A 13253-nucleotide genomic window follows, 5' to 3' on the forward strand; every position below is an offset into this window, starting at 1 on the left:
TTTGTTGTTTGCATTCATCTCTGGGTGTTGGTTGCATTTTTTTAATTAGTTGTTATTGTTTTGGAGTTTTCTCCCCATATACATATATTTTTCCCCCTTCTTTTTTCTTCTCTTTCTTTTCTCTCTTACCTTTTTTCCTTTTCTCAATATCATTTTTGCACTCTTCTCTCACCTAATTCTCTTTTCTCTGGTGGTCACCTTTATTTGGGGTTATTAGTATCGTGAAAACAATTGTGTTTGGTGCCCTGTGCATTGTGTCTTGTCATGTTGTATTTTGTGCCTTAAAGTCAACACAGGAAAGAGAGAGCTACATAACCAGACACCTTTCAAGGTGCAATCATGGGGAGGTAAAAAAAAAAAAAAAAAACCCACATACGAAAGAAAAGGAGGAATCACCGGAAAAGGAAGTAAACGAAATAAAGGCAAGCAATATGTCAGAGAAAGAATTCAGAGCAATAGTCATAAGGATGCTGAAAAGGCTGGAAGACAAATTCAACAATATGTGTAAGAACAAAGAGGAAATAAAGAAGAACCAAGAAGAAATGAAAGATGACATCCCTGCAACAACAACAAAACACAAGAGAAAGCATCAACAGTAGACTAGAAGAAGCAGAGGACCACATCAGTGAGCTAGAAGACAAGGTAGAAAAAAATACCCAAGCAGAGCAGCAACTAGAAAAAAAAAAACAACTTAAAAACAGGAGGAGAGGCTAAGGGAACTTTGGGACAACACAAAACAAAACAACATCCGCATAATAGGGGTGCCAGAAGGAGAGTAAACTGAGCAAGGAATAGAAAACCTGTTTGAAGAAATAATGACAGAAAACTTCCCTGATATTGGGAAGAAAAAACTCACACAAGTTCAAGAAGCTCACAGAGTCCCAAACAAGATGAACCCCAAAAGACCAACACCGAGACACATTATAATTAAATTGGCAAACACCAATAACAATGTAAGATTCTTAAAGGCTGCCAGAGAGAGACAGAAAGTTACCTACACAGATATCCCATCAGGCTATTGACTGATTTCTCAACAGAAACACATCAGGCCAGAAGGAAATGGAATGAAATATACAAAGTCATGCAAAGCAAGGGTCTGAATCCAAGAATACTGTACCCAGCAAGACTATTGATCAAATTTGAGGGAAAAATCAGGAGCTTCACAAACAAAAAAGGACTACGGGAGTTTATTACTGCCAAACCAGCAATGCAAGAAATGCTAAAGGGTCTGCTGTAAAAAGAAGAAATAGTAAGGGAAGAAGGAACACAGGCATAAAGAATAAAAATGGCAACAAACAAGTACCTATCAATAATAACTTTAAATGTGAATGGATTAAATGCCCCAATAAAAAGACAAAGAGTAGCTGAGTGGATAAGAAAACATGACCCATATATCTGCTATCTATAGGAGACCTACCTTAGAACAAAGGACTCACACAAACTGATGGTGAAGGGTAGCAATGCTTATATCTGAAAAATTAGACCTCAAAGTGAAGGCCATAACAAGAGATAAGGAAGGCCACTTCATAATATTAAAGGGAGCAATTCAACAAGAAGATATAACTCTGGTAAACATATATGCACCCAATACAGGAGCACCCAAATACATAAGAAAACTTCTGGAGGAGATCAAGGAAGAGATTGACAGCAATACAGTCATAGTAGGGGACTTTAATACCCCACTAACACCACTGGACAAATCCTCTGAACAAAAAATCAGCAAAGAAACAGAAATCCTAAATGACTCACTAGATCAGATGGACTTATTTGACATCTTCAAAACATTTCAACCCAAAGCCACAGAATATACATTCTTCTCAAGTGCACATGGGTCATTTTCAAAGATAGACCACATATTGGGACACAAGCAAAGTCTCTTCAAATTCAAGAAGATAGAAATCATATCAAGCATCTTCTCATATCACAATGGCATAGAATTAGAAATCAACTACAATAAAAACAATTTAAAAAATCAAACACCTGGGGCTAAATAGCATGATTGGGTTACCAAAGAGATTAAAGAAGAAATAAAAAGCATCATGGCAACAAATGACAATGAAAACACAACAATCCAAAATCTATGGGACACAGTGAAAGCAGTCTTGAGAGGGAAGTTCATAGCTCTACAGGCCTGCCTCAAAAAAACAAGAAAAAATGGTAATAAATTATCTAACTCTACAACTCAAAGAGTCAGAAAGAGAGCAACAAGAAAGGCCCAGTGTAAGCAGAAGGAAGGAAATAATAAAGGTCAGAGTGGAAATAAATGACATAAAGACCAAAAATAAAAAATACAAATGATCAACAAAACCAAGAGCTGGTTCTTTGAAAGGATAAACAAGATTGATGAACCTCTAGCCAGGCTCACTAAGAAACAAAGAGAGAGGACCCAAATAAACAAAATCAGAAATGAAACAGGTGAAATAACAACTGACCCAACAGACACACAAAGGATTGTGAAAAAATACTAAGAACAACTCTATTCCAACAAAATGGACAACCTAGACGAAATGGACATATTCTTAGAAAAATACAAGCTCCTAAAACTCAATCAGGAAGAATAAAAAAAAACCTGAATAGGCCTATAACTACCAAAGAAATTGAAGCAGCGATCAAAAATCTTCCAGCAAACAAAAGCCCTGGTCTGGATGGCTCTACAGGGAAGTTCTACCAAGCATTCAGAGAAGAACTAAAACCTATCCTACTCAGGCTATTCCAAAAATTTCAAGAGGAAGGCACACTTCCAAGTTCTTTCTATGAAGCCAGCATTACCTTGATTCCAAAACCAGATAAAGACACCACAAAAAAAGAGAACTACAGGTCAATATCCTTGATGAGCATAGATGCTTGCTAAAATCCTCAACAAAATTCTAGCAAATTGGATTCAGCATTACATTAGAAAGATCATATACTATGAACAAATGGGATTCATCTGGGCATGTAAGGATGGCACTATATCCACAAATAAATAAATGTGATACATCACATAAACAAACTGAAAGACAAAAACCACATAATCATATCAATCAATGAAGAAAAAGCATTTGACAAAATCCAACATCCTTTCTTGATAAAAACTCTCAGCAAAGTGGGAATAGAGGGATCATACTTCCACATAATAAAAGCCTTATATGACAAACCTACAGCCAACATCATATTCAATGGGCAAAAACTAAACATATTTCCCCTAAGAACAGGAACAAGACAGGGATGCCCACTTTCACCACTCCTGTTTGATATAGTACTAGCAGTGCTAGCCATAGCAATCAGACAAGAAGAAAAAAATAAAAGGCATCCAAATTGGAAAAGAAGAAGTAAAACTGTCCTTATTCACAGATGACATGACATAGAAAACCCCAAAGACTCCATCAAAAAACTACTAGACCTAATAAATGAATTCAGCAATGTAACAGGATACAAAATTAACACCCTGAAATCTGTGGCCTCTTATACACCAATAATGAACTCACAGAAAGAGAAACTTAAAAAAAAAATCCCATTTACCATTGCAACAAAAAAATTAAGATACCTAGAAATAAACTTAACTAAGAACGTAAAAAACCTATACTCGGAAAACGATAGGCCATTGAAAAAAGAGATAGAGGAAGACATAAACAAATGGAAGAACATACCATGTTCATGGATTGGTAGAATTAACATAATTAAAATGCCCATACTACCCAAAGCAATCTACAGATTCAGTGCGATCCCCATTAAAATACCAATGGCATATATCAAAGAACTAGAACAAACTCTCCAAAAATTCATCTGGAATGATAAAAGACCCCGAATAGCCACAACAATCCTGAGAAAGAAGAACAAAGTTGGAGGGACCTCAATACCAGATATCAAGCTATAAATATGTCTCTCTTCTCCACATCCAGCTCAGCTAGAGAGTGATCTGGTTCCTGAGTAGGGGTTGCTGGGGATTGAGAAAATGAAAGAAAGAGACAGACACAGAGATGGAAAGAAAAAGCTGGGCCCAGGTGGACCACTGTCCTCTGACCAGGACAGGGACAGAGACAGTGACAGTGACAGTGACCAGAGCCGATACAGCGTATTTATTTTATACAACAAAAAACAGGAAGTTTTATTAAAAGTCAAGACAAAGGAGATTATTTGCAATCTTGGGTGGGCCTGAGTCGTATTCATTCCTGGTGCTTGGCTGGATTTAAATAACAAAACCCACCCCCTGGCACCTGGGCTGAAGGTCAAGCTGACAACACTCCTGCCTTTTGTCAAAACGTGTTTCCAGGACATGGCTTTGCCAAATGCTGTTGGAAATAGCTGACATTAATTAAAGAAATGCCCATGTGCCTTCCCAGGTGCTGTCTACATCAAGCTATATTACAAAGCCACTGTTCTCAAAACTGCCTGGTACTGGCACAAGAACAGACATATAGACCAATGGAACAGAACAGAGAACCCAGAAATCGACCCAAGCCATTATGCTCATTAATATTTGACAAAGAGGGCAAGAGCATATAACAGAGTCAAGACAGTCTCTTCAATAAGTGGTGCTGGAAAATTTGGTCTAATACATGCAAAAAAATGAAACTAGATCACCAACTTACACAATACACAAAAACAAACTCAAAATGTCTCAAGGACTTAAATGTAAGACAGGAAACCAAAAAAAATCTTATAAGACTCTATAGGCAGCAAAATGGAAGACATATGTCATAGCAGTATCTTTATAGACACAGCTCCTAGGGCAGTGGAGACTAAGGAGAAAATAAACAAATGGGACCACATCAAAATAAAAAGCTTCTGCACAGCAAAAGAAACCATCAACAAAACAACAAGAAAGCCCACTGCATGGGAGAGCATAATTGCCAATGTATCCAATAAGGGTTTAATCTCCAAAATGTACAGAGAACTCATATAACTTAACAAAAGGAAGATAAACAATCCAATCAAAAAATGGGCAAAGGACCTAATTAGACACTTTTCGAAAGAGGACATTCAGAAAGCCAAGAGACACATGAAAACATACTCAAAGTCACTAATCATCTGAGAGATGCAAATGAAAACAATAATGAGGTACCACCTCACACCTGTCAGAATGGCTATCATTAACAAATCAACATATGACATGTGCTAGAGAGGATGCAGAGAAAAAGGAACCCTCCTTCACTGCTGGTGGAAATGCAGATTGGTGCAGCCATTGTGGAAAACAGTATGGCATTTCCTCAAAAATTTAAAAATGGAACTGCCGTTTGACCCAGTAATACCACTTCTAGGACTATATCCCAAGAAAACAGAAACACCAATCAGAAAGGATATATGCACCCATATGTTCATAGCAGCACAATTTACCATAGCTAAGATTTGGATACTGCCTAAATGCCCATCAGCAGATGAGTGGATTAAAAAACTGTATTACATCTACACAATGGAATACTATGCTGCTATTAAAAAAAAAAAAAGAAAAAAAAAAACTTTTACCATTTGCAACGCATGGATGGAACTGGAGAGCATTATGCTAAGTGAAATAAGCCAATCGGAGAAAGATAAATATCACATGATCTCACTCATATGTGGGATATAATGATCAACATAATTTGATGAACAAGAATAGATCCAGAGACAAATGGCTAGGCAGGGGGAGGGGGGATGGGGGAGGGGAGGTTTAGAGATCAACCAAGGGACTTGTATGCATGTATATTAGCATAACCAATGGACACAGACACTGGGGCAGTGGGGGCTTGCTTGGGGTGGGAATGTTTGGCGATCAGGGGGCCCAATTGGGGGAAAAGGAGACATATGTAAAACTTTAGACAATAAAAATTTATTTAAAAAATCTTTGAAAATATACATGTATTTTTCAACTGACTGTGACAAACATGTATTACACTTTTAATTTAAAAATGAATAAAATAAATTAATATAATAAAAAATAATAATAATCAAGAGGAGGTAAGACAAAGCCAGCATTATCCTAATTCCAAAACCAGAAAATCACACTACAAAGAAAAAAATTATAGGCCAATATCCCTGATGAACATAGATGCTAAAATTCTCAACAAAATATTAGCAAATTGGATCCAGCAATACATTAGAAATATCATACACTATGACAGGTGGGATTTTTTTCTGGGGATGAAAGGTTGGTACAATATCTGTAAATCAATAGATGTAATATACCACATTAACAAAAGAAAGGATTAAAATCACATGATGATATCAATAGATGCAGAAAGAGCATTTTATAAAATCCAGCACCCATTTACGACAAAAACTCTCAGCAAAGTGGGACTAGAGGGAACATACCTCAGCATAATAAAGGAGATATATATATATATATATATATATATATATATATATATATATATATGTCACAGCCAACATCATACTCAATGTACAAAAAGTAAAATCAGACAAGAAGAAGTAATAAAAGGCATTCAAATTGGAAAAGAAGAAATAAAACTGTCACTATTTGCAGTTGACATGAAACTGTATATAGAGAACCCTAAAGAGTCTACCAAAAAAACCCTATCAAAACTGATAAATGAATTCAGTAAAGTATCAGGATACAAAATAAATATCTAGAAATTGGTTGCATTTTTATACACCAATAATTAACTTTCAGAAAGGGAAATTAAGAAAAATCCCATTTATAATTGCATCAAAAATAAATCAATACAATACAATACAATACAGAGGAGTAAATTTAACCCAGGTTGCAAAATTGTGCTCAGAAAATTATAAGACACTGAAGAGAGAAACTAAAGGAGATACAAATAAGTGGAAGCATATTCCATGTTCATGGATAGGAAGAATTAACTTCATTAAAATGTCCATACTACCCAAACCAATCTATAAATTAAATACAATTCCTATCAAGATACCAATAGCATATTTCACAGAATTAGAACAACTATCCCAAAATTAATATGGAACCACAAAAGATCCTTATAGTAACAGCAATCTTGAGAAAGAACAAAGTTGGAGGAATCACACTTCCTAATATCAAACTATGCTATAAGGCCATAGTAATCAAAGCAGCATGATATTAGCATAAAAACAGACATATATTATGATCAATGGAACATAATAGAGAGCCCAGAAATAAACCCACACCTTCTTGGTCAATTAGGGTTTGACAAAGGAGGCAAGAACATCCAATGGGATAAAGACAATCTGTTCAATAAATTGTGTTGAGAAAATTGGACAGATACATGCAAAAATATGAAACTAGACCACTTCTTTTTTTATTATTATTGCTTACAGTATTACAAAGGGTATTACATATGTGTCCCTTTTTTTCCCCCGCCCTTGACAATCCCCTGGCCTCCCCTACCTCCCAGTGTCTTATGTCCATTGGTTATGCTTATATGCATGCATACAAGTCCTTTGGTTGATCTCTTACCCCCCTTCCTCCTGCCCCCCACCCCTAGACCACTTCTTATACCATATACAAGAATAAACTCGAAATGTATTAAAGACTAAAATGTAAGAGTCAAAACCATAAATATCCTAGAAGAAAACATGGTCTTGGACATTTCTCATAGCAATATTTTTTTCTGATATATCTCCTCAGGCAAGGGAAACAAAATAAAAAATAAACAAATTGGACTACATCAAACTAAAAAGTTTTGCACAGCAAAGAAAACCATCAACGAAATGAAAAGACAACCCAACCACTGAATGGGAGAACATACTTGCCAATGATACATCTGCTAAGGAGTTAATATTCAAAATTTATATAGAATTTATCCAACTCAATACACAAAAGAACAAACAATCCAATTTAAAAATGGGCAAAAAATCTAAATAGACTCTTCTCCAAAGAGGATGTAGAGATAGCCAATAAACATATGAAAAGATGCTCAAAGTCACTAATCATCAGAGAAATGCAAATTAAAACTGCAATAAGGTATTACCTCACACCTGCCAGATTGTCTATCATCAATAAATCAACAAAGAATCAGTGTTGGTGAGGATGTGGAGAAAAGAGAACCCTCTTGCACTGTTAGTGGGAATGCAGGCTGGTGCAGCCACTGTGGAAAATAGTTTCCTCAAAAAATTAAAACTAGAACTACCATATGGTACAGTGATTCCACTTCTGGGAATATATCCGAGGAAACCTGAAACACTAATTTGAAATAACATATGCACCCGTATGTTCATTGCAGCAATATTTACAATAGCCAAGATTTGGAAGCAGACCAAGTGCCCATCAGTAGATGAGTGGACACAAAAGTTGTGGTACATTTATACAGTGGAATACTACTCGGCTGTAAAAAAAAAAAAAAAAAAAAAAAAAAAAAAAAAAAAAAAAGGAAATCTTACCTTTTGTGACAGCATGGATGGACCTGAAAAGTATTATGCTAAGTGAAATAAGCCAGTCAGAGAAAAACAAATACCATATGATTTCATTTACATGTAGAATCTAATGAACAAAATAAACTAACAAAGCAGAAATAGACTCATAGATACAGAGAACAGAATGACAGCTGTCAGAGGGGAGGGGAGGTGGGAGCCTGAGTGGAAAAAGGTGAAGGTATTAAGAAAAACCCCGCAGAGAGTATGGTGACTGTAAGAGGAAAATGGGGTGGAAGGAGGTAGAAGAGGGTAAAGAAGGGATAAATAGTAATGGAAAGAGACAACTTTGGATGGTGAACACACAATATAATATACAAATGATGTGTTACAGAATTGTACACTTATAACCTATATAATTTTATTAACTAATGTCACCCCAGTATATTCAATAAGAATGTATATAAAATCAATTAAACTTGGATTTCATTTTCAAGAACACTGGTAGGCTGTGATATTTTAGCCTGGAGCTTCTCTCCAATTATTTTTAACTAAAGGCCCAGTGCATGAAATTCATGCATGGGAGGGGGGTGTCCCTCAGCCCGGCCTGCACCCGCTCCAATCCGGGGCCCCTCAGGGGATGTCCATAGGGATCAGGCCTAAACTGGCAGTCAGACATCCCTCTCTCAATCCTGGCTCCTAACAACTCACCTGCCTGCCTGCCTAATGCCCCGACTGCCCTCCCCTGCTGGCCTGGTCACCCCCAACTGCCCTCCCCTGCCGGCCAGATCACCCCTAACCCCCTGCTAGCCTGATCTCACCCCAACTGCTCTCCCATGCCAGCCTGATCGCCCCTAATGGCCTCTGCCTCGGCCCCCACCATCATGCATTTGTCCGGAAGGAAGTTGGATGTCCAATGGCCAGTCGACCCAGTTTAATTAGCATATTACCCTTTTATTAGTATAAACTAGAAGCCTGGTGCACAAAAATTTGTGCACTCGGGGGGGAGGGGTCCCTCAGCCCGGCCTGTGCCCTCTCTCTGTCTGGGACCCCTCAGGGGATGACCACCTGCTGGCTGAGGCCTGCTCCCCAGGGGATTGGGCCTAAGATGGCAATCAGACATCCTCTGGCAGCCTGGCAGCCCTTGGGGGATGTCCACTTGCCAGCGGGGAGCAGACCTAAGCTGCAGTTGGACATCCTTAGTGCTGCTGAGGAGGCAGGAGAGGTTCCCACCACCACCGCTGTACTGGCAGCCATCAGCCTGGCTTGTGGCTGAGCAGAGCTCCCCCTGTGGGAGCGCACTGACCACCAGGGGGCAGCTCCTGCATTGAGCATCTGCCCCCTGGTGGTCAGTGTGTGTCATAGTGACCAGGCATTCCCAGTCTTTCTGCTGTTAGGGTCAGTTTGCATATTACCCTTTTACTATATAGGATAGAGGCCTGGTGCACGGGTTGGGGCTGGCTGGTTTGCCCTGAATGGTGTCCCAGATCAGGGTGGGGGTCCCACTTGGGTGCCTGGCCAGCCTGGGTGAGGAGCTGATGGCTGTTTTCAGGCTGCCCACATCCCCTTCAGGGTGGGGGTACCCACTGGGGTGCCTGGCCAGCCTGGATGAGAGGCTGATGGCTGTTTTCAGGCTGCCTGCACCCCCTTTAGGGTGGGGGTCCCCACTAGGGTGCCTGGCCAGCCTGGATGAGGGGCTGAAGGCTGTTTTCAGGCAGGCCAAGCCTGCAACTGAAGCTCCCAGTCTCTCCTTTTTTTCTTTTCCTTTTTTTTTATTCCCGGATTTATTTACCTTCTGTAATTAAAACTTTGTTGCAGCTCCAGCTCTGAGGCCAGCTGGCTGAAAGCAGGTATCTGGGGATTGTTTAGCTTCTATAATTGCAACATTGTTGCTTAGATTGGAGCTCAGAGCCTGGCCGGGGCAGTCGGGGAACCTTGGCTTTCTCCATCGCCGGGGCAACCAAGCCTCATGTTCACTTCAGCTGCCTGGCTGCCGGCCGCCATCTTGGTTGACAGTTAATTTGCATATCGCCCTGATTAGCCAATGGGAAGCATAGCGGAGGTACGGTTAATTACCATGTTTGTCTATTATTAGATAGGATAATTTGATTGTTGACTCTTTTGGATTTTCTATGTGGACAATCTTATCATCTGCAAATAATAACAGTTTTATTTAGTCGTTCCCAATATTTAAGCCTTTATTTTTTCTTATTCTACTTGCTAGTTAGGAACTCCAGTGCAGTGTTTAATAATAGTTGTGATAGTAGGCACCCTTGTTTTAAAGAAAATGCTATAAATACTGTCTTATTTGGATAATTATTTTGTTACCCTTTTGCAAGTTAAAGATATTTCTTCCTGCCCCTTTTCATTAAGTTTTTATCACTAGTCTTTATTGAATTTCATCAAATGCTTCTTTTTAAAAAAATCCTTATTGGAGGAAATGTTTCCATTGAATTTAGAGAGAGAGAAAGGGGAAAGAGACGGAAAGAGAAAAACATTGATCAGTTGTCTCCATATATGCCTGACCAGGAATCAAACCCACAAACTATGTGACCTGTTGGGGAACCGAACCTGCAACCTTTTGGTATACAGGATGATGCTCCAATTAACTGAGCCACCCAGCCAGGGCTCATCAAATGATTTTTTTTTTATCTGTTGATGATCATATTTTTCTGTGTTAATTTACCATTGCAGTGATTGACACAGATTTTCTAATCTTAAACTTGTTTGTATTCCTGGCATAAACCTAAAATTATGTGTTTTCTTTTTTATGTCCTTTGACTTTGTTTGTTCATTGTTTTCGTATCTTTCATCTATTTTCAAGAAGTGGAAAATAGTTGTACTCTTCTCAGATCCTTTCACATTCCTTACACTTTGCGTGCACCTCCAAGACTTCAGCATATTTTTGTTTCCAATAACCAGAACTTGCTGCTCTTTCTCAGAAGACTGCCTTGCCTGCAGGCTAATAGAACCCACTTTGCCCACAGGCTCAGAGAGGCAGAAGAGCCTAGGAGTTTACATTTCCCTAAAATGACTTCTTAACCAATGAGTGGGGGAGAAGTCTGAAAGCCCTCACCCCTTCTCCTCAGATCAAGACTGTTCTGAGTTCCCCTGGGGACCAGTCAGGAGCTACCCTCTGAGGGACTTTGCTAGAGATCACGCCCTTGCTTCTCCCCTCCCTTCTGTGTTGTACTTCCTCCATTCTCTTCCTGTTTCCATTGGGAGAACTTTCTTTATAAATTACTCAAGCATAAATTCCTGACTTAAGTCTGTTTCTGAAAACAAATTAATGTGTGAAATGGGCCTGTATTTATTTTTTTCTTTTTCATACTATTCTTGTCTGGTTTTGGACTCAGGGTTATAGTGACTTTACAAGAATGAGGTGGAGGGTATTCTTTTTTTATTTTTATTTTTCCTAATTTCCAGTAGAGTTTGTATAAGATTAGATTGATCTGTCCTTTGAAAATTTAGTGTTACTTGCCTGTGATGAACCCAGGATATGAATATGTGGTGGGGGTGGAAGTTACGGGCAGAGGAAGGATATAGTTAGATGTAGTGTTATTGTTTCAGTCTTAGCTTTTGTTTTGGGTGGTTGTCATTTAAAATGACTAACTAAAAGTGAGTCAAACATGAACAAGTAATGATGGAAAGAAACAAGGATTATGATTAAATTCTGTGCACTTGAAGTCCATTAAGGAAATAAATATGTCAACTAAAATCTATGTTATCTGAAATTAATGTCGCTACTGCAGCTTTCTTTTGGTTAAGAGTTGCCTGATATATCTTTCTGATCCATTTACCTTCAACCCCTTCATGCCTGTACTGCCTGCCTCCCTGAGGATATCAGAAATCTCCCTGCAAAGCCTAAAATAAAATTGCAAGAATTGCAATTCACTGCAAAGTTTACAGTCTCCTTTTCAAACAAATTTCCCTTCATCTCCGAATTTCCCTTGTAATTGTCCCTCTGTGTGTAGGTACATGTCCTTGTATCTTTTAGTCTGTCTCAAACTTTTACTTCCATGGAGAGTAAACAGATGGCTTGTTCTGGGACCTGGAGGGAATGGAAGGGGGGTTATTTAAGAAGGATTTTGGTCATGGTGTCTTCCCAACAATGAATTTTCCTAGAATCCCATAGGTGTATGCACACGTGTGTGTGTGTGTGTGTGTGTGTGTGTGTGTGTGTGTGTGTGTGTGTGTATGCGCGCAATTACATGTTCACTGGTCCATAGGCATTTCTCCCCTTTATAGACCCCATGAGGTAGAGTCTCTGGACCTTCCTCTGCCTGGAAAGGGCCTAGAGCAGTGGTTCTCAACCTGTGGGTCACGACCCCTTTGGGGGTCAAATGACCCTTTCACAGGGGTCGCCTAAGACCATCGGAAAACACACATATAATTACATATTGTTTTTGTGATTAATCACTATGCTTTAATTATTTTCAATTTGTAACAATGAAAATACATCCTGCATATCAGATATTTACATTACGATTCATAACAGTAGCAAAATTACAGTTATGAAGTAGCAACGAAAATAATTTTATGGCTGGAGGTCACCACAACATGAGGAACTGTATTAAAGGGTCGCCGCATTAGGAAGGTTGAGAACTACTGGCCTAGAGTCTGCTACACTGGTTCTTGAGCCCAACTTCTCCTTATATGTGACAAAGGAGCTATAAGACTGATCCCACAGCTGCAGCCCCTCACTTTTGTGCTCTCCATCTTCCAGGTGCCTTTCTCCAATTGCAGCAGAGTTTGCCTGGAAGGGACCAGGAAGGGAATCATTGAGGGGAAGCCCACCTGCTGCTTTGAGTGCGTGAAGTGTCCTGATGGGGAGTACAGCGATGAGATAGGTAACGGAACAGCCCTTTGTGGGCATCAGGTAGAGCTTTGGGGACCTGAGGTCAGTGAAGTCCCTCGAAGGGCTAGGCTGAGATGATGTTTAGCACAGTTTCTCATTTAACAACGTATATCTGAGCATCATGCTGGGCTGG

At 39.2% G+C, this 13253-nt stretch overlaps 1 protein-coding gene across 2 annotated transcripts in view; it reads left to right on the forward strand.

Annotated features, from left to right (window-relative positions):
• Positions 1 to 13253, forward strand: part of CASR (calcium sensing receptor) — a 94053-nt gene that overhangs the window by 76574 nt on the left and 4226 nt on the right. For both annotated transcript variants that reach the window (XM_036352617.1, XM_036352618.1), the window contains exon 6: positions 12989 to 13112. In XM_036352617.1, coding sequence (XP_036208510.1) covers positions 12989 to 13112 — 124 coding nt within the window. The remainder of the gene's footprint in view (positions 1 to 12988; positions 13113 to 13253) is intronic.

Source organism: Myotis myotis, unplaced genomic scaffold (genome assembly GCF_014108235.1).
Source record: "Myotis myotis isolate mMyoMyo1 unplaced genomic scaffold, mMyoMyo1.p scaffold_m19_p_2, whole genome shotgun sequence".
In the NCBI taxonomy this organism is placed as follows: Eukaryota; Metazoa; Chordata; class Mammalia; order Chiroptera; family Vespertilionidae; genus Myotis; species Myotis myotis.